A 22,760-nucleotide genomic window follows, 5' to 3' on the forward strand; every position below is an offset into this window, starting at 1 on the left:
TTTTTATGATTTCTCACCCTTGCATTAAGCCACGGCGTTTAGCCTGAATATTCAGGATCTCAGCACTTGGCACACCCCAGGCAGCAGCGCTGTATTGCTCTCCGCTGATCCTTGAGGATGCAGCACCGGGTCTCCTGGAGGTGCAGGCTTCCAGCACAGAGTCTGTGCAGCTCCTGCTGCCCAGCACAGCATCAGCCTGCAGCACAGCACAGAGCAGCAGGACAAGGAGCAAGGAGGAACTGCATCTTCTTCACTCCCTTTGCTGCAAAGGGGGAGCTGCAGCCTCTGCAGCTGCATTATAACAGGTGGAAAGGGGACACAGGCAGTCAAACTCGACTGGGGAGGAACAATTAGCAATAAACATGTTTCTCTGAAGATTTTCCTCTAAGATGACCTTGGCAGCATCGCATATAAAATCAGTGTATCTTCTGAAGATGTCCTTGAACACTCACCACAACACGAATCAGAGCGTTACTCCCCCTTCTCCCAATTGCAGTGCTGCCTTGAGTTGTGCAACAAACATGACCATTACACCTGGCAACCCTATTACTGTTATGGATCATGGGTTTTGTGCATTTTGTTTTGTTTTGTTTTTAATGGCAACCACTCTCATTTTCGGTCTTTTTTTTTTTTCTGTTCTTTCACTCTTTTTTTTCTATCTACTTTCTCTTTGATTTGGCATTTGCTGGCATTGAGCTGCAAATCCTGTACATGGAGCCATCTGAAGTTAGTTGGTAAACACAAAGGAGATGTAAAATCTGCCTGAAAGCTATTTTCAGCACAAAGGTACCAACTTCGTGCATGGTCAACCTTACTTGTTAACCCCCTAGACATGCTGCACAAATCATAGAAACATAGGACAGACTTGGAAAGGATTCACAATTCCACCACTCTGCCGAGTTTCCACTCAACACTTCTCTTTCAGCTTCATACCATCTTTGACATGTCATCCATTTCACTCCTCAGCCCTTACAAGGGCCTCCATTGTAAATTTCAAACTGAATACCACAAAAGATTGACTTGATCTAGATGAACTTGATCCCTTCAGTACTGAAAGTCTGATGGAAAACGATCATAACAGTTAAATTTGGCTTATAGCATAAAAAATCCCTGCATCACTGAGGAACAGATGTCCCAGCTCCAAGTGTTGCATGGCTTGTAAATGTCATCAACTGAAAGAATAAACGGACCAAGTTGAAATCACTGGCTTTCTCTTTTTTTTCCTTTTAATCAAGAAATGAAACAAACCTGTGTCTCGGTGAAAATGTACCCTGTCTCGTGTTATAAACACACCTGTAGATACACAGTATCTATGATGTTCACTAGCTTTGCCCTTGCTATTCAGGACAAGCACACCTGCATGCTTTCTGGTTTCTCCAGAGAGCACAAGCTGGGCAAACTTGTTTTTAAGTGGTAGAAAGCAACAGTAAAAACAGGCTCAAGGAAGCAATGCACAGACAGAAAGAACTATCTGGTCTTTTGCTTGCAAGCAAGAAGAGTATCTCAAGAATTACAGACAATGCCAAAAATGAAATTTAAGCGTACTCACATACTGTGATGCTTGAATTACAGTGAATTACAGAGCTTCCATCCATCAATTGAACTGTGGAAACCAACCATGTCCATGCTTCTAGCCATACCAGCAATATGGTAAAACCCACTAGCTTAAACCGCTCCCATAAAAATATTTAAGAATGCACAAGCTTTCAGCCTGTGGAGATGAGCAGAGGTGGCAATTCATTCAGCTACAAAAATGGGATCAATTCAAGTTACCTTATTTAGAGTTGCTTGGCCTGTCTAAACTAACGTGTTCATCTCTGTCAAACATCAGACATCTCTGACTATGGCAGGTATCAGAAGGGGAAGCAGGACTGGGGAGGACAGTGAGTGACAAGGATTTCCTGAATGTCATTAAATGAATCATTTAACACGTGAAGAGAAAAACAGGCACTTTACTTAGCCTTCCTAAGAAGCTCAGTTCAGCAGAAGCTCCCATCCAAAGAAAAGTGTTTGAAATCCTTGGAGAATGCAATACACACATTTGACATACCTGGATGTTATGTACAGGACCATCTCTGTGCGTATCAGTGGTCCTGCTCCAGGACTGCTGAACTTGTATGGGAGACAACATGGTATTTCCAGAGATAATCTGGCAGTGTGGAGTGGCAACATATGCCTGAGTAAAAATCCTACTACAAACCCTGGAAAATAAGGAGGGTAAAACCTTGTCTATTAGTGCTTGACACATATTTATCGAAGTAATATCACATCTGCTTAAGTGTCCTCTTCATTAGATATCTCAATAAGGAGTAAAGCAGTCTATCATGAAACATCTGAGCAGGCTAAATGGGCTGTTTATCAGACAAGTAAGGAAGGACTAGCAGTTGATCTGTCACCCTCAAATTTAACAGGAAAAATCAGCCTGTTTCTCTTCCTCCATCACAGCTATGATGGTGAGAGAGCACTAAGTTCAAACACAGATATGATTAATCTAAACTGTAATCTTTGATGTGGTAATAGCTGCAAAGCTTGCCTGCAAAGTGGAAAGGCAGTAATCAAGTATTTTTGTATGAAAAGGACAGTCTCCAATAGAAGGTAAAGGGCATCCATGTGACTTCTCTGCTAGACATCCCCCAAAGCCATGGATTATCCTCTTCCTACGCCTTCTCCCTCTTAGAAGAGCAGCAATGCTGTGTCTCAACAGCCCTGTCTCCAGCAGTGGTAGCAGCTGAAGCAGCCCTTGCCCGACTCACTCCTGCAGCAGCGTTGCTCCTGCTTTGTGGCCGCACAGCTGGTTGTGCACACAGGTGACACCAACCTGGCTGAAGGACCACATCTCATATTTTTGGTTTTCAGCCAGATCGACTCCCCAGTTTAGTTCATTGATTGGGATGCAGTAACACAGGGGACTGCATGAGTGCAGGAGTGAAGACTGGGAATGTTTAAATATCAAAAGAAGTTTTTGCCACAGCCTAAAGTCACAATTCCAGGACCAAAACCAGAGAACCTGTTAGCTTAGCTCCTACTGCTCTGGGCTCTCAAAAGCAGCTGTCAATGTGAAATGTGGTATCTTCAGCCCAGTACCAGCACTTAAAAGTCTTAACCTGGGCTTTCTTAGGTTTAACTGAAAGCATCCCTTATATCTCTCTGGCTAACTTCCGAGTGTCACTGAAATGTAAATGATACTGCTTGTTTGTAACCTATATGAGAATCAACAGATCAGTGAAATGGGTTCACTCTGCAATACATTCATTTTCATATTCCTCGTAGTAGCAGAGATTCATGGAAGAACAAGTAGAGGCTTGTGGGATTTTGCAAGTTTGTCTGGCTGAAGGCATAAGAGACTTTGGCTAATTTGTGTTTCCTTTCAGAAATGCAATAGCCACCAAACAATCACAAAATAGAGCCATGATTAAACAACTGTTTGCAGGCAAGCGTGGAGATGCCCACACACAGTAAATCTGCCCTGCTTCTTGGGAAAGTTTGCAGCCCACTCCAAGTTCTGTACTGCTGTGTTAGACTGCTCCCTGTCCTCAAACTAGCTCATGTACAGGCTTTCTAAAAGCAATGCAAGCCTTTGATTTATACCTTCCATTTACATTTAGAAGACTTTTACAGAGACAACTGAGATTTTCCAAAGCCAGTCCTGCCATATTTATAAAGAGGACAAAGAACCCATAAACACTGGAATCGAATTTGGGGAAAACAACTACGTATCTTGGTTTAATGTTCATACTGGTAGATCTCTATCTATACTGTAAAGCAAAGTATGTGTAATTGAAAAGATGGAAATACAGTTCTAACTGATGTACTCTCCTATGTTATTTAGTACATATAAAAGTATATATATGTGTTATTTAGTATATATATAAGCTCTATAATACAACTATATATTGTTATATTCAACTGAGCAGTGCTCAAATAAAGTTCAGAAAGAAAAGTACTTCCAATATTTTTGTGTTAGCTGAAAATTGCCAATAATTTTTGTTGCAAAAACATTTTCCATGCACTTTGAATGTTCCTCTGAGACAAGAGCAAAAATACTTTGGCTGTGAAAATGATCCATTTTACAAGCATCGAACTATTTTTATACCCTTCTCTTCAGTGTGCTCATCTATGTCTAGATCAGTAATTTATTTGTGAAATTCCCTGAGGAGGGAAAGGTAGGTGGGAAGCAAAAAACAAAACAAAACAAAATGTATTCCTTAGAGGGAAAGCTGCTAGGTGCTGAATTCCGACACCTCACACAAAACAAGTATCACCTTACTATTGGCATGGCTTTACTGAAGTCTAAGAGATGCTCAGCACTACCATGAAAAGCAGAACCAAAATCTGATGCTTAACATCCTGAACATGGATGGAGCAGGAGACTACAGAAGTGCCACACTGTATTGGGTTTACCTGTCAAGGACTTGGTGGGTTAGCTGCATGGGTGGCCTCTGTGAGCAGATCCCAAAAGCTGCCCCACGTCAGCTCAGAGCCAGCTCCAGCTGGCTCCAAAGGGTCCTGCAGCAGGCCAGAGCTGAGCCATGAGTGACACTGGTTGGGCCTCTGGGAGAGCAGACTTAGGAAAGGGAGAAAACCGCTGTGCTACAGCAGCTGGGAGAGAGGAGTGAGCACCAGCCCTGCAGCTCCCCAGGCGACTGCAGCAGGAGGGCAGGAGGTGCTCCAGGCAGGCAGCAGCAGTTCCCCTGCGGGCTGTGGAGAGGCCCCTGGTGGAGCAGGCTGTCCCCCTGCAGCCCACGGGTCCCACACGGAGCAGATCTCCACGCTGCAGCCCCCCCGTGGGTGGAGGAGCCCCCGGTGGAGCAGGTGGATGTGGCCTGGAGGAGGCTGCGGCCCATGGAGGGCCCCCGCAGGAGCAGGCCCCGGGCCGGAGCTGCAGCCCGTGGAGAGGAGCCCCCACAGGAGCAGGGGGCTGGGGGGAGCTGCCGCCCACCCGTGGGGGACCCGTGCTGGAGCAGTTTGCTCCTGGGGGATGGACCCCGGGTATGGAGCCGTGTGGGAGCAGTTCCTGAAGAGCTGCTGCCTCTGGGCAGCCCCCGCAGGATCAGTTTGGGGAAGGTGTTTTCAGAAACTTTTAGTTTCTCACCATTCTAGTCCACTAGTGATAGGTGATAAATGACATTAATCTCCCTATACTGAGTCTGTTATGCCTGTGACGATAAGTGGTGAGTGATCTCCCCTGTCTTGATCTCAACCCTTGAGCCCTTTCCATTGTGTTTTCTCCCCTTTTTTCTTTGAGGAGGGGGAGTGACAGAGTGGTTGTGGTGGAGTTCAACTGTGTAGCAGGGTAAAACCACCACACTTATCTGTCTATCCCTTTACATAAATCACTATAAGATCACAGAGAAAATTCAGACAAGGTGTAAGTAGGAGGGCATGTTCACTGATTCCATCTGAGAGGAAAAGGAGCTGCTCCACAGCATTTAGAGGTGGAGGTAGGTAAACGGAGATGTGGGATGGCACAAAAGATGTTGCTTGAAGCATTCCCTGAAGCTGGTAAACAACCAGCTGCCTCAAGTCTTTTTTTGGAAGCAGATCCAAGAGGGATCTGCTTGTAGTCTTGGACCAGGGTCCTCCCCTATCCAACAGAACTCCCCAGAGCAACGTTAGGAACTACAGGAAGCCTCTCTTTGCTGTCAGTGGAGGGAAGACTGACAGACTTCAAAAGCTGGAAGCCCATCAGGCCTCGCTCCTTCTGTGAACCTCTTTTTCTTTTTGGTGTACTGAGAGAGCAGGCAGCCTCACAGCATTCCTCCTCTTCCTTTTTAGTGGGATAGCGCTGCAGGTAGTACCCTTTGTGATGAGGAATTAAATGTTTGAAAGGTGCAAAACTACTACAGGATCAACAGCTTAAAGACAACTAATAATTCTCCTTTCTATCATCAAAAGTAACTTTTGTTTTGTTAATGAGAGACTTCTGCAACTGCGACACTATATCTAGATGTAAAACAAGCAAACTGTACTACTGAACACTTGAATGACTCCAAGTACACCTATTATATGCACATGTGCCAAATGTGGGTATTGTGGGACTTATTAAGAATTCCTGCTTGCATAAGGTGTTTCCTGCAGCCCAGAAGGAAAATATTCTTTTACTGCAATACAAGCCCAAACTCATAGTTAAAGCAGGAACTGTTAATCCCAATTGGATGAAGCAGAAGATTTTCATTACATGGAGCACAGAGGAAGGAATTGTTTGTCAGATATGTCTCTGGAAAATTTGCTTACAGGAACATGTCTGTGCCTGTAATAGAGGAAGGGCCTATTTTTGGGAAAAGGGTGTCCCCTGAAGGTTTCATACATCTGTTTTGATGAGCTGCCCTGGAGATTTTCTATATTGGTTTTCCTGAAGAGGAGGCTGTGCAAAGCACTGCAAATTTTTCCTTTTTGCAAAGGCTGCTACCTCTACTGGAAAAAGACAAGCAATGAATGTACATTTTAATGTTACTCAAGACACAGTTTAGACTATGGTAGCAAGGATGGCACAGAGACAGACATTTCAGAAACCCATACCCTCTTTATAAAGGCACAAAGCAAAATGAAAAATGGAAGAGCCATCCTCGCTGATTTCTCCTGTTAAAGAACTGCAGCTCTTCTGTCAGTGCCTAACTGAACCAGGCACAAAAACACCCAGATCAAAGCAAGCCAACTTGTTGTGAAAAGATGGGGAGAAGAAAAGTGTATGCATAGCAACTCAGCCAGTACTCAGACTCTTAACAAGAGACTTAACCATCTTCCTTCCACCTGTGAAACTGTCAAAATCCCATTCCAGGATTTAAGCTCTGGCTTTCTGGGAACATCAAGCCCAGAGTCCCTGCACCCATACAGTGTTGTGAGGATGCCTACAGGTCCCATAACAGGAGTAAAAGCAACTTGCATTCATGCCCTCTTCACAGGAGATTCCTTCAGGCAAACAAGTCAACGCCCTCACATTCATCAGAGGCAGAGTTTAAATGCTTGCAAAAAACACCAATTCACATTTTCTATCTCTCTCCTGCAACTAGCTCCCTAACAGGCTGTTTTACAATGCTCACTTTGTGAAGACTGTATCTTTTTATTTTAAAAGATCACCAGGAAGACCTCCCCACTCAGTTGTGGAGACAGAGGGAAAATGGACTGTCAATGTACACTAAGCACCAGCAGGCTTTTAGTGCACAAAAGAATATAAACTTTGGGCACAAACTTGTGGTGGTTGGTTCCTGCACTTCGCCTCATTCATTTAAGCTAGTATGCATAAAGACATATCTACACAGACATGCAGCACTTGCTCACTTTTCATCCTGCCTGCCATCTATTCCAATGCTGTTTTATTGGCTCTAATGGCATAACCTCCCTACTTAGCCATGCAAGGAAACACACAGGCTATGAAATCGACTTTAACTGTCAGGATTCTCCTGCTAATTCATATGGTTTTTAATTCCATGCCCTTTAGGTCTATAATAAATATTACCCTTGATAAGTTGGAGCACGAATTAAGCTAATATTGAAAGAATCTGTCAGACGACTTATTTATTGTTCTAATTTTATGACTGCTTTGATGTAAATCCTATCAAACATTGGCTAGATCTAAACAGAAATCACTAAATCACCCAATGCACTAATTCAATGGAAAAGCAGAAAAAGTAGTATATTAAGTACGTTACGAATGAAGTTGTTAAATCATTCATTACTCGCTGGTTTTGAAATGCTTTTTGTTGAGTAACTAATAAAATAAAAATAATCTATTATTGCAATCTCTATTTTTCAGGACATTTACTATGTCTATTTTGGACTTACCTTCTGCACAATAGAAGTACTCATTCATCAGCATTTACAAGTATTTTAAAGCTCACCTAACATTTTCCATGCTGCATGTCTTTGTGAAACATGTAGCTGAAGAAATAAAATTATATTCATATTTACCTTGGATTTACCTTGAGTGAGTGAGGGAATTTATTTTCATTGTGGACATCCCACAAAAGAGTTTGGTCTGTGGCTTGTGATCATCTTTATCTCCCTCTAGGTTCACAAAGAGCTGAATGCATGTAGCAGCTCACAGGATCAGACCCAGAGCTGGACCTGGTAAACTGTTACGCAGTCTCACTTCATTAGGACTTAAAGTAGTAAAAATCCCTGATATATTCATTTGTAGATAAAAAATGTCAGTCACCTAGAGGAAAATATTCTTTGCAAAGATGCAATTGTGCCAATTCAAACAGGTTTATTGAATTCAATTACAGATGATATTTCTGATTAGCCTGTTCATCATCCTACGAACCCAGCAAGGAGCAAAGGGATAAGGAAGGAAAATATATAAGGCTGCAGGTTGTATTTTAAATGCTCAGCTGTTATAGCCATTGATATTAAGAATGTCCTTTTGATGAGGTCATTGTTTATGAAAACTCTGTAGTCACATTTATATGTTAGTCAACACTGAACTGCATCAGAATCATTTAAGCTTTAGGGTGAGAAGTCTTTTCTCTTGAACATTTTCATGACACTAAAAAACACCATATTAATACACCTCATAAAGAGGGAAAAAAAAAAAAAAAAACACTTCAAAATACTAGAGCTTTTTTCATAACTCTCTTTTTGACGCCTGACACAGAAACAGTGGCAAATCCTTGTTCCAGCTGGACCAAGGGGAACCCCCAACAGGAGACTCAACTTTCATCTTTAAAGAAGAAAAAAAAAAGGGGGGGAAAGGCACCTAGAAACTTTATCTTTGTAATCAAATGAGGAAAACTGTTCTGTGATCTATTAATACCTCTGTCCTCCCGGAGAGAGGATTAAAAAAGTTTTTGAAGATGTTTCAAAACTTCTCTTTTTGCTGTTGCACTAGGGATCATGCGCTCCAACTTCACTGGCAGCCCCTTCGGGGAAAAAAGGAAAGCTCATCTTATCATGTCCTTGATGGCATGCTGCTCTCAGAAGGAAGGGACAGCACAGGATTCCAGTCTAAAAATACAGACCCAGATTTTCTCCCTTCCAGATAATACCGGCACACACGCTTTCAAAAAATAACTTAACTGTGGGAGAATCCTTTCACTGGGAAGTGCCCTGCAGTGAAGGCAATATGACGCCTTTTATGACTGCAGGACAGAACATGACAGGGGTTAAATGGCACAGATAATCTCCGCTGTATTAACGGCCTTCACAGAGCCCAGTGATGGAAGAAGCGACAGCATCACTTAGTGCAGCCCTCCCTGTCGGCCTCAGGGCAACGTCAGAGGAGCGGAGGTACCACTGGAGATGAGGCAGCTGCAGCGGTGAGGTTTGGGAACTCCCAGTTTAAAACACTGTTGATGTATCTCTAATTTACATTAACTCCTGCCCAAGGTCTGAACAACTCAAGCTGCTCACGTGCCCTGTGCTCAAGTCCCCTGACCATCTTGGTAGCCTTATACAGGGCTTGCCTTGTCAACATCTTTCTTGTAATGTCAGAAATCAAAGTATTTTTATTCTAAACAACCTGCCATCCTGTGAAAAGATACTTCAAGTTGAAAAAGAAAAACAAACACAAAACACAAGCAAACTGCTTTTCATTTCCGCAGAAGATACTTCTGTACTTAAAAGCACTGTTTGGCCTTTATATGGGATTCCACTCTTTTCTGCTGCAGTGGGGTTTCTTTAGGCTCTTACTCCAAATTTAGAATAGCATGGCAGCTGTGGCTGTGTTTCCTTCAATTTGTATCCTCACACTGATTTTCACATTGCATTAATCTTCGGTTCCATATCACCTTAGCTATGCAGCACAATTCCACCACTGTAGCTTGCTATTTCTGCAACTGTTACTCATCTAACAGCTGTTATTTCAGCATAAAAACGGCTTCTTCAGGAACAACCTCTATGTAGTTAGTGTCCTGGGTAATTTGACTGACTGCCATGGGGGTACCCAAAGATAAATCTGAGCTAAATTTCAAACAAGAATTGTGTGCTTCTTTGATCTGGAGGTAGTAATCTGCAAATGAGTTTAAAAAATAGTTTTTCATTATCCCACGGGAGAGAAAAAACAAAACAAAACAAAACAAAACAAAAAACAAGAGGTGAAATATGGGGACTGAAGACTGAACAACTTACAGTAACAGAAGGATTACTGCTGTAATGCAGATCAACAGCTCTCTGATCTTTTTGAGCATCTGATGACAGTTCTTTGAGAAAGCAGACCCATGCCCAGCAAACAACAATTCTCCAATAACAAGTCAATGGAGGAAGACTCTTCTCATCCACTAAAGGCTGAGTGGATGTGCTGAAGTAGGAAGATTTCATTCACACCACTCATATGATAGTTTAGTCTTCTCACAAACCCACTGGAGACTTTTTGCTCAAGAGAAGATTGTGTCAGTGATTATTTATGCACTTTTGTCATAAAAGATTTCTTTTTAGCTCTTTTGAATGTGGTGCCTTCTAAGTGCATTGGATGTTCTTGCTATATCTGCAAATCAGGAAGTACAAGCATGCAGCCAGCCTTCTCTGCACTATTCATTATTTTTACATTCCTCTATCATGTCACCTGTCATCTGTTTCCTCCCTAACCTAAGCAGTTCTAATACATCTCATTCATCCTCACGTCTCGTACATTTTCACATCTCAGACAACTTGTGCTGCCTGGGTATTTTTTCCTGATGTTTGTCAAGATGCATAAAACAGGTCTGAACACACCTTCTCATGGAGGGGACAGGCCCACAATTTATATAATAGCATCACAATATTTACAACCATGTTTCATGCCAACTCAATAGTTCACTTCATTCAAAGAGAAAAAGGAACAATCAAACGGATAGGAAATTAACCCAAAGTGTGGGATATATGACTTCAGCTGAGCAATAGTCCTCCTTAAAGACTGCAAGGACATTGAGAAGACTACTATCTCCTGCAACAGAACTACCTACACATACAAGCATTTGCAGTGTTATGCAGCACCCATTTTTATGTCAAAGTCATAAAATTATACTAATCCTACTTCCTAGGTCATCAACAATGATTTGTTCCCAAAGTTAACCCTGTATATTTAGAATTCATTAGCATCTGCAAGAATTACAAAATATTCCCTTCTGACATGCATTCTTACACTTTAGCCACGTTCCCCAATATATTTTATTGCCACCATTGTTTTTCTTCCCTGCAACAAGTTTCCTTCATTCTAGAATAAGGTTTAAGGACCTGTAGGTTGCAGGGGAGCTGACTTTCACAGGGGATTATATAGTCTCATTATCAGCACAGTCACTTTATTCAGCCTGAGACTCCTTCAGAAATCCTGGCAACTTGCTGTAATTCAAAGGCTCATATTGCTCCAAACTCTTTCCTTCTCAAACACGTTTAAGCTTTATTACCCCTCCCTGAGCTACTGTTTGGAGGTCTGAGAGATGGCACATCCACACTACAGACAGCGGAATAATGCAGAGCTTGGCTTGGAACAGAAGCAAGCCAGCTGCAACAGCAGTGTCTGATGCAGGACAATTTACCCTAATTATTTATAGGTAGATCAACCTACACATACCACAATTTCTGGTTACTAGGCTATTTTCAGAACAAGGGGACTCATTTAAAATTGGCTAAGGTGCCTGCAGGACTCAGAAGCCAATTGAACTGGATCTCCCAAGAACAATGCAGTTAGCTCTTCCAATATCCAAGGCATCCTTAATGTCTCTCTGCTTTGATGGCTTACAAAATTTCAATGGTTTTTCATACTTTCCTCAGTCTTACTAGCACTGCTTGTACGTATTCACTCATTCTTCAAGGCCCTTGTCATACTCTCCCTGCTGTCAGCAGACGTCACATGTGATACATCAATCTGGGGTCAGGAAATTGTTCAGACTTGTGATGGTTCTGGCTCTCACAGCTCTGTCCCCTGAGACAAATGGGGTGTATGAAGACATAGGCATCCAAGAAATCCAGACCCTTGCAATGGACAGATATCAGAGGTGAGTTCAGAAATGGTGACTCTCCTGCAGCCCAGTGCCCTCGGCAGCGTGGCCTGCTGCAGCTGGGTTGCCTTGAAGGAAAAAAACAGCTCCTCAGATGCTCACTGAGCATCCTCCAAGCCTGTGACCAGCAACAGAGAGCCACAGGGAGAGGCAACATTCATTAGTGCAGTGGCTATGATTTCCATTGGCCCCAAGGAAATTTTGCCCAGGAAATTTTTGTTGCTATTTGTAGTAGTCAGCGTGGCTCCGTCTCTTGTATAAAAGCAAGAGGGACTGTGCTTTTGAAGACAATACATGACACCTCTTCAGGTAAATTTTATAAATGAACCAAGCTGGCACCTGCAGGCCAAACTCTGCAGTTTCTTCGAAATTCAGGAAAACTGAAGTGTGCCACACACAGCTGCTGTAATTCCCCAGGCTGGCACTTAGTCATCAGTCAAAGCTACTCTCACAGCACAGAAGTAGATTTCTTTCCCCTCCATTGCTCTTTAATGCTATTGAAATAAAAATAGATGGAACTGTGATTTGTCACATCTGATGTTGAGTCCTTATCTAAGCACTAAACTTTGGCTTCCCTCTCTTTAGAAGATGTGTCTTCTATGAAGATACACTACATCTGTGCTGGAGCTTTCTCCATAATTCAAGCAGAAGCCAGTAGTTGTTACAGCCTGCTCAACACACTGACCTACTTCATGTCACAACGAAAGGGTCATTCATACCCTGTTTTTGCTGTATCAAATAGCTTCAGATTCTTTTGCTAACAGCAACAATTGTTTTGAGCAAGTCACTTTTTCTTCCACTGTCATACATTTTAACTTAATAAATTATATTCCTGTCAAAACTTTTACACTGCAGGGAAGAAACTAGGGGACACAACCACCTGCAGTGCTCAAAAACCTTTGTGATCCTTCCAGCATTATCTTGCCTGTCCCACAAGGTATGCAGGGTTTATTACATACAACAAGCAACATGACAGGTTTTGTTGGAAAAATATATATAACAGGGCCAGGTTCTGGAGGTGCTGAAAATGGGTACACCTTTCAGAAGGACCTCTGCGAGCTCAGGAGCACCAGGCCTGCTCTCAAGGCCCAGATGTACAGAAATGTGTGAGTGCCTGCCTCTGGCTGATATCAGAAGCACAAATACCTTCACTGATCCAAGCTGAAGATAAGTAACTTTGGAAAATTTCACTCAGTGTTTAAAATGTAATAACTCCATGATAACATCGTTTGCTTCTAAGCAAGTGAAATACACAGTCCTGTTACCTACACTGAAGCTGTTCAAAATCAGTACATCAAACAGAAAAATCACTGAGCTTAGATGCTACATGTATTACTAACTCAAAATCCTGAGGAATTCTGCAGTAGAAAAAAAAGTCTCGGCAACTTTTTCAGAAATTCAAATAACTTTCTGAGAAAATATCATTTTTATGTTCATGTGGGAATCATAAAAATAAAACAAATATTTAAATAAACCTTTGGCTTATAAATAAATTAAATTTAAATCAACAAAAATATTTAGGGATCATCAATATATAAACCCTGATACTTAGGTTTCAGTAGAAATTTGCTCTAAGCTTTTTTGGGTTTCCTTCATTGCACAAAACCCAGGAGATGTGGACCCATGTGAATGGGAACAAGCTTTACATGACTCCCCATGATCTGAAAACACCATGTTTTATTCAGCTGTAATAAATGCTGGCAATATTAATGTTCTGCCTTGTAGATACATTTACAATACTGCAAGGATTTTATGAAATCTTACCACTTTCGCCTAACCGATGATGCTGAACATTCTGTCTCAAAAATGTATTACTTTGGATTTCCTGAGCCTCCCACACAGTCAATGACCCTTTCCTCCCCTTTGTTGCCAGTTCAATCTGTGAATTTAATTTGCACTAGCTACTACACTGACACACTTCATTTTAACTTTACAGGTATGTGTAACTAGGTATCAGTTGGAGGTATTCCACCATACACTTGTATGAAAGCATTCAGTGAAATGTTAAAAACTTTCAAGAAACTCAGCTGACAGTGGCTTTTCCTCTGTATGACCTGAGGAATTACAATTTGGCCAGTACCTATTAAAAGGCCATTCTGAAAGACCGTGTTGAAAATTGACAGAACAATATTCTGGAATATTTTCTATCTGAACTAGTTGCTTACAGCTGCACAGATTTCTGCTTCTGGATGCTACCATGGCAGATTCTTGCTCCCTGGGAGTTGGCCTCTGCTTGGTGCCAATGAAGTGGGCTGAGATTTCTTTCAGCCACAGCTCCATTCTTTCTCTTCAAAAGAAGAATTTCTGCCACACGACTGAAACCTGGGTGCAGCAGATCTATCTGTTTTTAATGGTGCTATTTGTTCAGTCTTACAGTTTGGTCTCACCTGCTACCTAGAAAGTTTGTCTCAACTTTTCATTATAGTGGGAAACACCCTTTTTACTCAGTCTGACAACAGTGATGTCCTCTGCAAAAGAAGGCATCCTGAGGTACAGCAGACCAGCCAGAGGCAGTCAGAAGGGTTTGCAATCCAAATGAAAGAAAACCACAATTACTGCAAAGATCTTTTGTCCCTCACAGCAAAATCCGACCTCCAGAGCTGTTCCAATTGTTGGTGGGCTGTTGATGTGGTGCAGTGTGTCAAACTTCTGCTCCTAAGCATGGACATTTAAAAAAATCACATTTCTCTCTCAAAGTTAATAAAGAAATAAATGCTTGCCCAAAAGATAAAACTGATGTCTGTATGTGGTAGAAATTTGTATGCATCCTTTATCTTTCCATGTGATGTAGGCAGGGGAATACCCAACTCTTTTTTAATGCCTCCTCCAACAGTCGCCTGTTGACTTTGTGTTTGACATGCCTGCCTTGCCTCTGCCCAGTCCTGATCTAGAGAATAACCCACTTCATGTGTCGCATCGTGATGCTTGGTGCTTCCAAGAACTGCCAGTGACTGATCAGAGAAGAAATGAAACAGAAACAAGGAGCTCCTCCTGTCAAAGACAGGTTCTTCAGGTGTGTTCCTGCAGGACAGACTGTGCACACACACACTCGTACAGTAACAGGTGGTAACTTTCACAGACCCACAGAACCACAGAATGGTTTGGGTTGGAAGGGATCTTAAAGGTCACCTGGTTCCAACCCCCCGCCATGGGCAGGGACACCTCCCACCAAACCAGGCTGCCCAAAGCCCCATCCAGCCTGGCCTTGAGCACCTCCAGGGATGGGGCATCCACAGCTTCTCTGGGCAACCTGTGCCAGGGCCTCAGCACCCTCACAGTACAGAACTTCCTCCTTATATCTAATCTAAATGTACCCTCTTCTAGTTTAACACTAACACTTGTCTTAATTACTATACTCCCCGACAAAGAGACCCTCCCCAGCTTTCCTGCAGGCCTCCTGTAAGGTCTCCTCAGAGCTTTCTCTTCTCCAGGCTGAACAACCCCAACTCCCTCAGTCTGTCTTCATAGGAGAGGTGCTCCAGCCCCTTGATCGTCCTCGTGGCCCTCCTCTGGACTCACTCTATCTAATAGGTCTGTGTCCCTCTGCTGGGGGACCCAGAGCTGAAGGCAGGGCTCCAGGTGGGGTAAAACGAGAGCCAAGTAGAGGTGGAGAATCCCCTCCCTCACCCTGCTGGCCACAGTTCTCTTGGTGCAGTCCAGGACATGGCTGGCTTTCTGGGCTGCAAGTGCACATGCTGGCTCATGTTGAGCTTCTCATTCACCAAAACGCCCAGGTCCTTCTCAGGGCTTCTCTCAATCCATTCTCCACCCAGCCTGTATTTGTGCTTGGGATTGGCATGAACCAAGTGCAGGACCTTGCACTAGGCATTGTTGAACCTCATGAGGTTTGCACAGGCCTACCCCTCAGGCCTGTCCAGATCCCTCTGGATGGCATCCCTTCCCTCCAGCCTGTCGACCACACCACACAGCTTGGTGATGATGGCAAACTTACTAAGGGTGTACTCGATCTCATCCTCGATTATGGTGTGATATGAAGTCTTTGTCCACATACAGCTGGTATGCAGAGCCTGAGCCTGGTGTGTTCCCACAGGAGCAGAGGGAGAGCATTCAACTCCCTTAGAATGAATAGCTCAACAAATGAGTTATTAAGAACTTAACTACGCAAGTCCCAAGAGAAAGTCACTGCAGCCTTTTAAAAATGGATTTGAAATTGCTCCTTTATACAGAAAATACACTAAGTGCCAATATTGCAGGACCTTCCTGGATTAAGAGAACATTTTTGTGAGCCGTTGGGAAGTTTCTATTCCAGGAAGCCTGAGACAGCACTACTGAAAGAATACAGTCTGCCCTTAGGGGAAAGGGTCAAACTTTGACCAACACCCTCTGAAATAATCCATAATAATGACTGTAATAAGCAACAGGAGCCAGATCAACTTCCCTTGTTCTGGAAGGGGTGCTTGCTGGCCAGGCCAGTCCACTTGGGATTACTGCTGGGTGTCAGCCTTGGGAGATGCTGGACATATCAGAGCTGAGAGTTCAGGATGCCAAATACATAGTGTACTGCCTGGTCCCTGGCATATCGCTTGAAATGCAGATAACCCCAAAGATACACAAAAAACCAGCCTATTCCTGTAAAGATGGCATTTCTGTAGAAATAGGATGAAAACACCTACACTACACATGCTGCTCCTCTGCAGTCACAGTTTTTCCGGGAGAATGTATCATTCACATACAGGTGCCGTACTTATTTTTCCATCTACTTTATCTTTTACCTCAAAATAGGTCTGCTTGAAAATGGTTTGCTTACAGGAACACCTAATTACATTCTGCCACTACACTGGGGACCAAGAATAGCACTCTCTGTGCTCTGGACTTCATGCCTTCTGTTGTTGCTGTTAATGCCTTCCTCTCTTGGACAACCCACCTCTGGGACTCAAGGATCATCTAGGGGATTGCTTTGCTTTTGGAGTGGCTCTGGCTGTGATGAGCTTCTGTATCCTTCAACAGTTTCCCCAACAAGACACCTGGGTCCCCTGGAAAAGTTCTTTCTCTGTCTATTTTAAATAATACAAATTGAAGATTGCAGTGTCCTGTAGTGTATTTTTCAGGAACAATGTGCAGACATTTCCAGCAAGTGCTCTTAATGGAAGCTTCTTTGCCAAGTATTGCCTTCTTCTCTAGTTGTGGTTTTGCAAAAGCACATTTGTTCTCAATGACGAACAGCAGAGCAGAACTTTCTGTCCTGTAATTGTCACCGTACCCCAGAAGATGAACTAAAAGGGCTTCTTTTTTTCCCTGTAGGGTCTACACATGTGGATACTCAGTCCATAGGTTATATCTAGCAGTAAGGATGGTAAGGCACAGTGAAATTCGAATCAAACTCACCAAAAGTAGACACAGCAAATAGAAATCTTGGGCCAAAGAGTTTTAAGTGAAGTTGAATCATTTGAAGGAAAAAAAAAAAAAAGCCAAAAAAACACACACATACACACACACAAAAACAAACAAACAAACAAACAAAAACAAAACAAAACAAAACAAAACAAAAAAAACAAGAGCAAGATGGAAAAAGGGACAGACGGATTAAAACTGGGGGATGATCAGAGGATAGGAAACAGAAAAAAATTAAGTTCTCAAGAGCAGACTTTAAAATGGCCTGCACTACAAAACAAAAGATATGCCATTTATTTATTTACCCAGCTCATATTGATTTGGAAAACTAGCAAAAATACTGCAAAATAAAAACAGAATTAGAAAAGCCTATATTTTGATTAGTTTGTGCTTCCATAATTTGCAGAAGTGCATTGACATTATGTGTGATGGGACTCAATAAACAAAATTAATGTAACATGGCTACTACTCAACATTTCCATAACATTTTATGCCTTCACACTGCTTTGCAATATAAACTTAATAAATTAATCTCCATAAGGTAGGCAAATCTGATTAGCCCTGTTTCACAGATGAATTAACTGAGGCTTGGCAGAAGTTATGTCACCCAAAGTAGTGGAGTAGAGTTGAGGGGTAAGAATAGCAATCAGTATAGTAATTCAGGGCCACGGAGACCTTGCTATTCCTTCTGGCCAATTATTGTGCAGGACTTCCTCATTCATACTGCAGTGTAAAATTTAGAGAGATCTGCCTATCTGTCAGGTAGCATTATCATGTTCCCTCAGATCATTATCAATAAACTAACACACATGCAACCTGACTGAAGAACCTGGGTTCTGCTGCAACAACCCACACAACAGAATCTGAAACACTCCAGCTTAGTCTGCCAAATTAACCTGGACAGAGGAAGAGGTCTCCTGGCCTGCTCTAGCCCATGGAAAGCTAAAATTAAATTTTGGCAGTCCCCAGAAAACATAGAAAGGAATAGTTCTTAGAGGAGAAGTGAAATAATACCAGCACCAACCCATATTCTGCAGACCTTCCTCCCATCAGACATCACAATGGGCTGTGACTTCCTTCACCTCAGGCATTCTTATGTGCTCCCCTCTCACTACTTGACTTTCCCACTGAAAAGTGCATTTGAAACAATGACAACTGCTTTGCTGATCTTCCACCCAACCTCTGCGGAGTCACTGCTTTCTGGTTTCATGAAGGTTTTTCAGTTTTCCCTGAAAGATTTATTTTGCTAATGGCATTTATTTAGACTTAATATCATGTCACATCAGTTCAGTGGAAAGGGGAAAGGGATTTCTCTTAGCAATGGCATTTTCTGTTTGGCTAGAACAACTGTCAAGGGGAAGATCCATCCAAAGAGAAAAAGGGGAGTCTTGTTGGCAGGCACTGAAACACCTAAATTAGTAGTAACTTAGAGGGACTACTCCCCATCCAAATTTACATGTCGTGATTTGCACGTTTTCCTATAGGAACTAAAATTCTCTACAAGCCTTCAGGTTACAAAAATGTCTGTGACTATCATATTAGTTCAAAAATGTGACAGAAGTGCCACTCAGAAAGGAAAACAGGAAAAGAACAAGGAATAGGGTTTGTGAACAAGCATGGCATAGACAAATGCAACCTTGGTGCACCTCATAAAACTGGCTTGTCTGCTGGCTGTACAACACAAACCATAGCGCGTGGGCAGTGAAGTAAGATCACAAATACCTGGAGTATCATCATTCAGAAAAGCAAACAGGAAATAACAATGTGGTCCTATTGCTTTGCTGTCCTCTTTCTCCCTCCTAAAATTTATTGCATTGGGTTATAGCAACACCTCTTTCAGCTGCTGCACTGGAGGGAGGGAAAATTTGTGCTGCACAGCAGAGCAGTAAAGGTGGCTTCCAAGAACACAAGAACACTGAGTCATTTGTTTTGCCTCAATTTATCTCTACTCATGTCCCAGGTGATCTGCTTTTGTGACATATTAAGGGTAGTTGCATGAGACTGGGGCTTTATCTGTGTCCCAGAGGGAGAAAATGGAAAGAAGTAGCTCCAAAGCCTTCCTTCACTTGAAATATCCCTACTTCAGAGAGAAGAGGTGATTTACTGGATAGTTGGTAGAATGTGGGGACAGAGGACTGGAGTATTTGCACACGCAACAGAGATAAAACACCACTATAAAGCCGAAGTTTACTTCACCCAATCTCTTCTCTCTTTAGATATGATTGCTGACTTTAGCACAAAACAGTATCATCTATTTGACAAAGACCATGTCTTCAGCCATGAAAACCGACTGGAATGGCCTTAAATGGAGAAAAAAGTAGAATGTTATCGGAGAAATGCCAGTGGAATGCTACAATTGCTGAGACACTTAATGCATACATCCAAACAACTATACATTATCGTAGGGCAGGCAACAGTCAATGCAATTTTTGAACATCTTAAAATCTATACTAGCAGCTTAGCAGTAGCCTGAAATCATGGTATATAATATGCATTATGAAATTCCCTTTTAATATTCTCAATAAGAAAAAGTCAAAACTGAGAAGTTGTATTAATGATATAGTGGAATATGGACAGGCTGGGCCACTTACCGCACACTTGCAGCAAAGTTCACTACAGAAGAGAACTAGCTTCATCACAGCTCGAAGTGAGCAAGTATAAAAGTCTGGGACTAGGAAAGTGATGGAAAGAGAACAGATTAGATCAACTAGTCCCATGGGAGAGAGCTTACCTCAAAATATCTTATTTGCTGGAAGCACTATGATCTGGAAAGAAACTGCTCCACTCAGGCCTAGGAGACCAGACCACTGCTCACACAACGGATTGCTGAAAAGAACTTATCCACTGACCTTAGGTCAAACACCTTAATAAAGAAGCAAAGGCAGACTCCGAGTCTAGAGCTGGCATTCAGTCACGTGTTACTGAGAAAGGGATTTAAGAAGACATTTTGCTTGTTTGCTATGTTTGGGTTTCATTTCAGACAGAGATTGGTCCAAATCAGAGGACCAGGCTTTCCTAAAGGAACTAACTGGTCTTTACGTGTCAGGCCAGTCCACTTATTCCTTTATCTTTCTGCAGACTTTGGAATTTGCATAGTTGTTTTTTTCAGAGCATGACAGATTTTAGTTCAAGCTAATCTCTAGGGAATCTCTTTTGTTCTTCTATAGTCTCCCATAACAGTTAGCAGCCTTGTTTATTTACTTCCTTTTATTTTTCTCTGTCCCCCAAAGCCAAAAGCAGTTCCCATATGATCAGCTGAGAGGCACAACTGCTCCTCAAAATGTTGGGAAAAGGATGGTTTTGGTTTGATGAAAGACAAAGCAAAAAAAGGTTTTAAGCTTTCCTGTTAGAATAAACATTTCTTGAGGAGCTTGTAACATGAAGAACGGCATTTCAAATGTTTATTCACAAACTGCAGGAATTTTGAACATGTTCAAAATCAATTTATTACTAAAAGTTAAAGCAAGAAAAAAATGCCTTGAGTGAACTGAAAACATCTCAAAACAGCTTGCTCTTCTCTTTGTCCTAAAACAAACTTATCCTATAGCACACTGGTAAGTTGGAAAGGTGCTGCCAGATGACTTAAAAAGAAAACAAAACAGTGCTTAGAGATTTTTTGAATCTTTTGATTCAGACAACAGACATCACCTGACATGAGATACATTCAAAGTGCAGTGCAATCTAAGTAATTAATCCAATAATCACAATGTAGGACAGGTAAGTAGTATCATACTACTGATAGACAGGTTAACACTAAATCCTGGAACTACCTCAGTGCTTCAAATGGCATCCTGGGCCCTTCTGGTCACCTCTCAAAGGGTTCAAAATCAAATCTCTCCATTTTAAAAGTAAAAAAAATATTTGATTTTCCGTTTTGTTTTAAAAGCAGCTCAGGAATCTCACTGTGGGCTTTGAAACAGAGGGAACTGCTTTCTTCTATTTGTACACCTGTACTGCTAATCAAAGGTATGTAAGTCCTAACATTTGCCTTACTCCTTTGTTTTCAGATTATACTTTCAGCACAACTTGACCCATACAACTGGTTCTTTGCAGTCTTGAACCCATACAACTTCTGATACTTAGCAGTCTTGAATGCCAGGCCACTTCACACACAAGCATGAAACTGAACTTATCACGTTCATTTCTGAAGTCTGAAAATTGTAACAGACATTTTATTATAGACAAGAATATTGCGTCAGGCAATTACTAGATGAGTTTTTCTTCTTTTAACTCACAATGTCTTTTTCACTCCCTTCAGGCAAAGTGTTAAAGTGCTGCCCTGCTCCTACCACCAACTCTGAAGTGACACTGTAGGATTCCAGTTTTGATTCCATCATTTATTAATTTGTCAGTTTTCAAGGAAAGGCATTTTGCTAAATGCCAGACTCCTCCTGGAGCCTCTAACATTTGTGTTGTCTTTTTGCACATCTTTCCCAACAATCCTGCCACTAGAAGATGGTACTGCTGACAGTGCAGAAAGAAACAGACTCCAGTCCATCTTCCTACAGTTGTGCCACCTCTGCAGCACTTCCCCATTAATACTAAATTCACTGGATCATCAAGCCTGGGCCAGTCCTATGGTGAGGCAAATGTTATCAGATAGCTCACAAATACCAAGCCAAGACAGAGGAAGAGATGTAGAAGTAGCTGAGGGAGTACATTCTGCTCTGTAATTGAGCATAAAATTGGCCACCCACCTTTAAAGCAGTAAATTCTGCAGATAAGTAAGATGTGGTATCTTTAGATGGACTGCAGGGAAGGGAGGACAAAGCCAAGAAGTCCATTCAGTAGGAACAGCTGCAGAAGATGCTAAAACAGGCCCTTTGGGAATTCAGAAATTTTTCTGCAGCTGTGGTTGGACCATCTCACCCTGAACTTGGCTCCTGGCTCTTCACTCTGTGCTCTCTTCACCTCAACTTTCCTCTTTCTCAGGGCACTTCAGCACAGGCTGAAGATCCTTCACATTCTCACATTACCATGACCTACTGTGTGCCACACAGCCTCTTTCATAGCTATCACCAACAATCAATTTCAATATGGTTCATCAGATCTTTGAGGCAGTTGATTCAGATCATGGGCCCAGTTTATCTATTCTCTGTTCAGCCTTTGTATTGGTCTAAAAAGACATCTATTTAAAACAAACAAATGAAAATATTATTATTGATCTTTTGCATTACAAAACCTGAACTTGCAGCTAAATTGAATGTCATAATTTAGTTTCAGGGATAATTTCCCACATGGCAAAAAACAAACAACAACAACAAAAAAAAAAAAAAAAAAAAAAAAACAACAAGCTGTTTCAACACAGAGAGTGATTATTATTAAAAAAAAAAAAAAAAAAAAAAAGCAGCAACCACATTAATTCCAATTTAGACTTGGCAAACACGGCCAGAAAGATTTATGTGGATCTACATATGTAGACAAGTGCATATTTTCTTCTTTGGCCTCCATCCTCTTGCATGTAGTATTTGCTCTGGGATTTAATGAACCTCTGCT

The 22,760-nt window shown here is 41.9% G+C and overlaps 2 protein-coding genes across 13 annotated transcripts in view; both read right to left on the reverse strand.

Annotated features, from left to right (window-relative positions):
* LOC311431063 (uncharacterized protein) overlaps positions 1-22,760 on the reverse strand; it is a 304,216-nt gene that overhangs the window by 271,574 nt on the left and 9,882 nt on the right. The window lies entirely within an intron of this gene.
* The window catches only part of FARS2 (phenylalanyl-tRNA synthetase 2, mitochondrial), a 254,089-nt gene that overhangs the window by 18,237 nt on the left and 213,092 nt on the right, over positions 1-22,760 (reverse strand). For 9 of the 12 annotated variants that reach the window (XM_084508247.1, XM_084508251.1, XM_084508255.1 and 6 more), the window contains one exon: positions 2,051-2,201. The exons of the other annotated variants lie outside the window; for them this stretch is intronic. In XM_084508247.1, coding sequence (XP_084364373.1) covers positions 2,051-2,201 — 151 coding nt within the window. The remainder of the gene's footprint in view (positions 1-2,050; positions 2,202-22,760) is intronic. 12 annotated transcript variants of the gene reach the window in all.

The sequence above is a fragment of the Aythya ferina genome (assembly GCF_964211825.1).
Source record: "Aythya ferina genome assembly, chromosome: 2".
Classification (NCBI taxonomy): domain Eukaryota; kingdom Metazoa; phylum Chordata; class Aves; order Anseriformes; family Anatidae; genus Aythya; species Aythya ferina.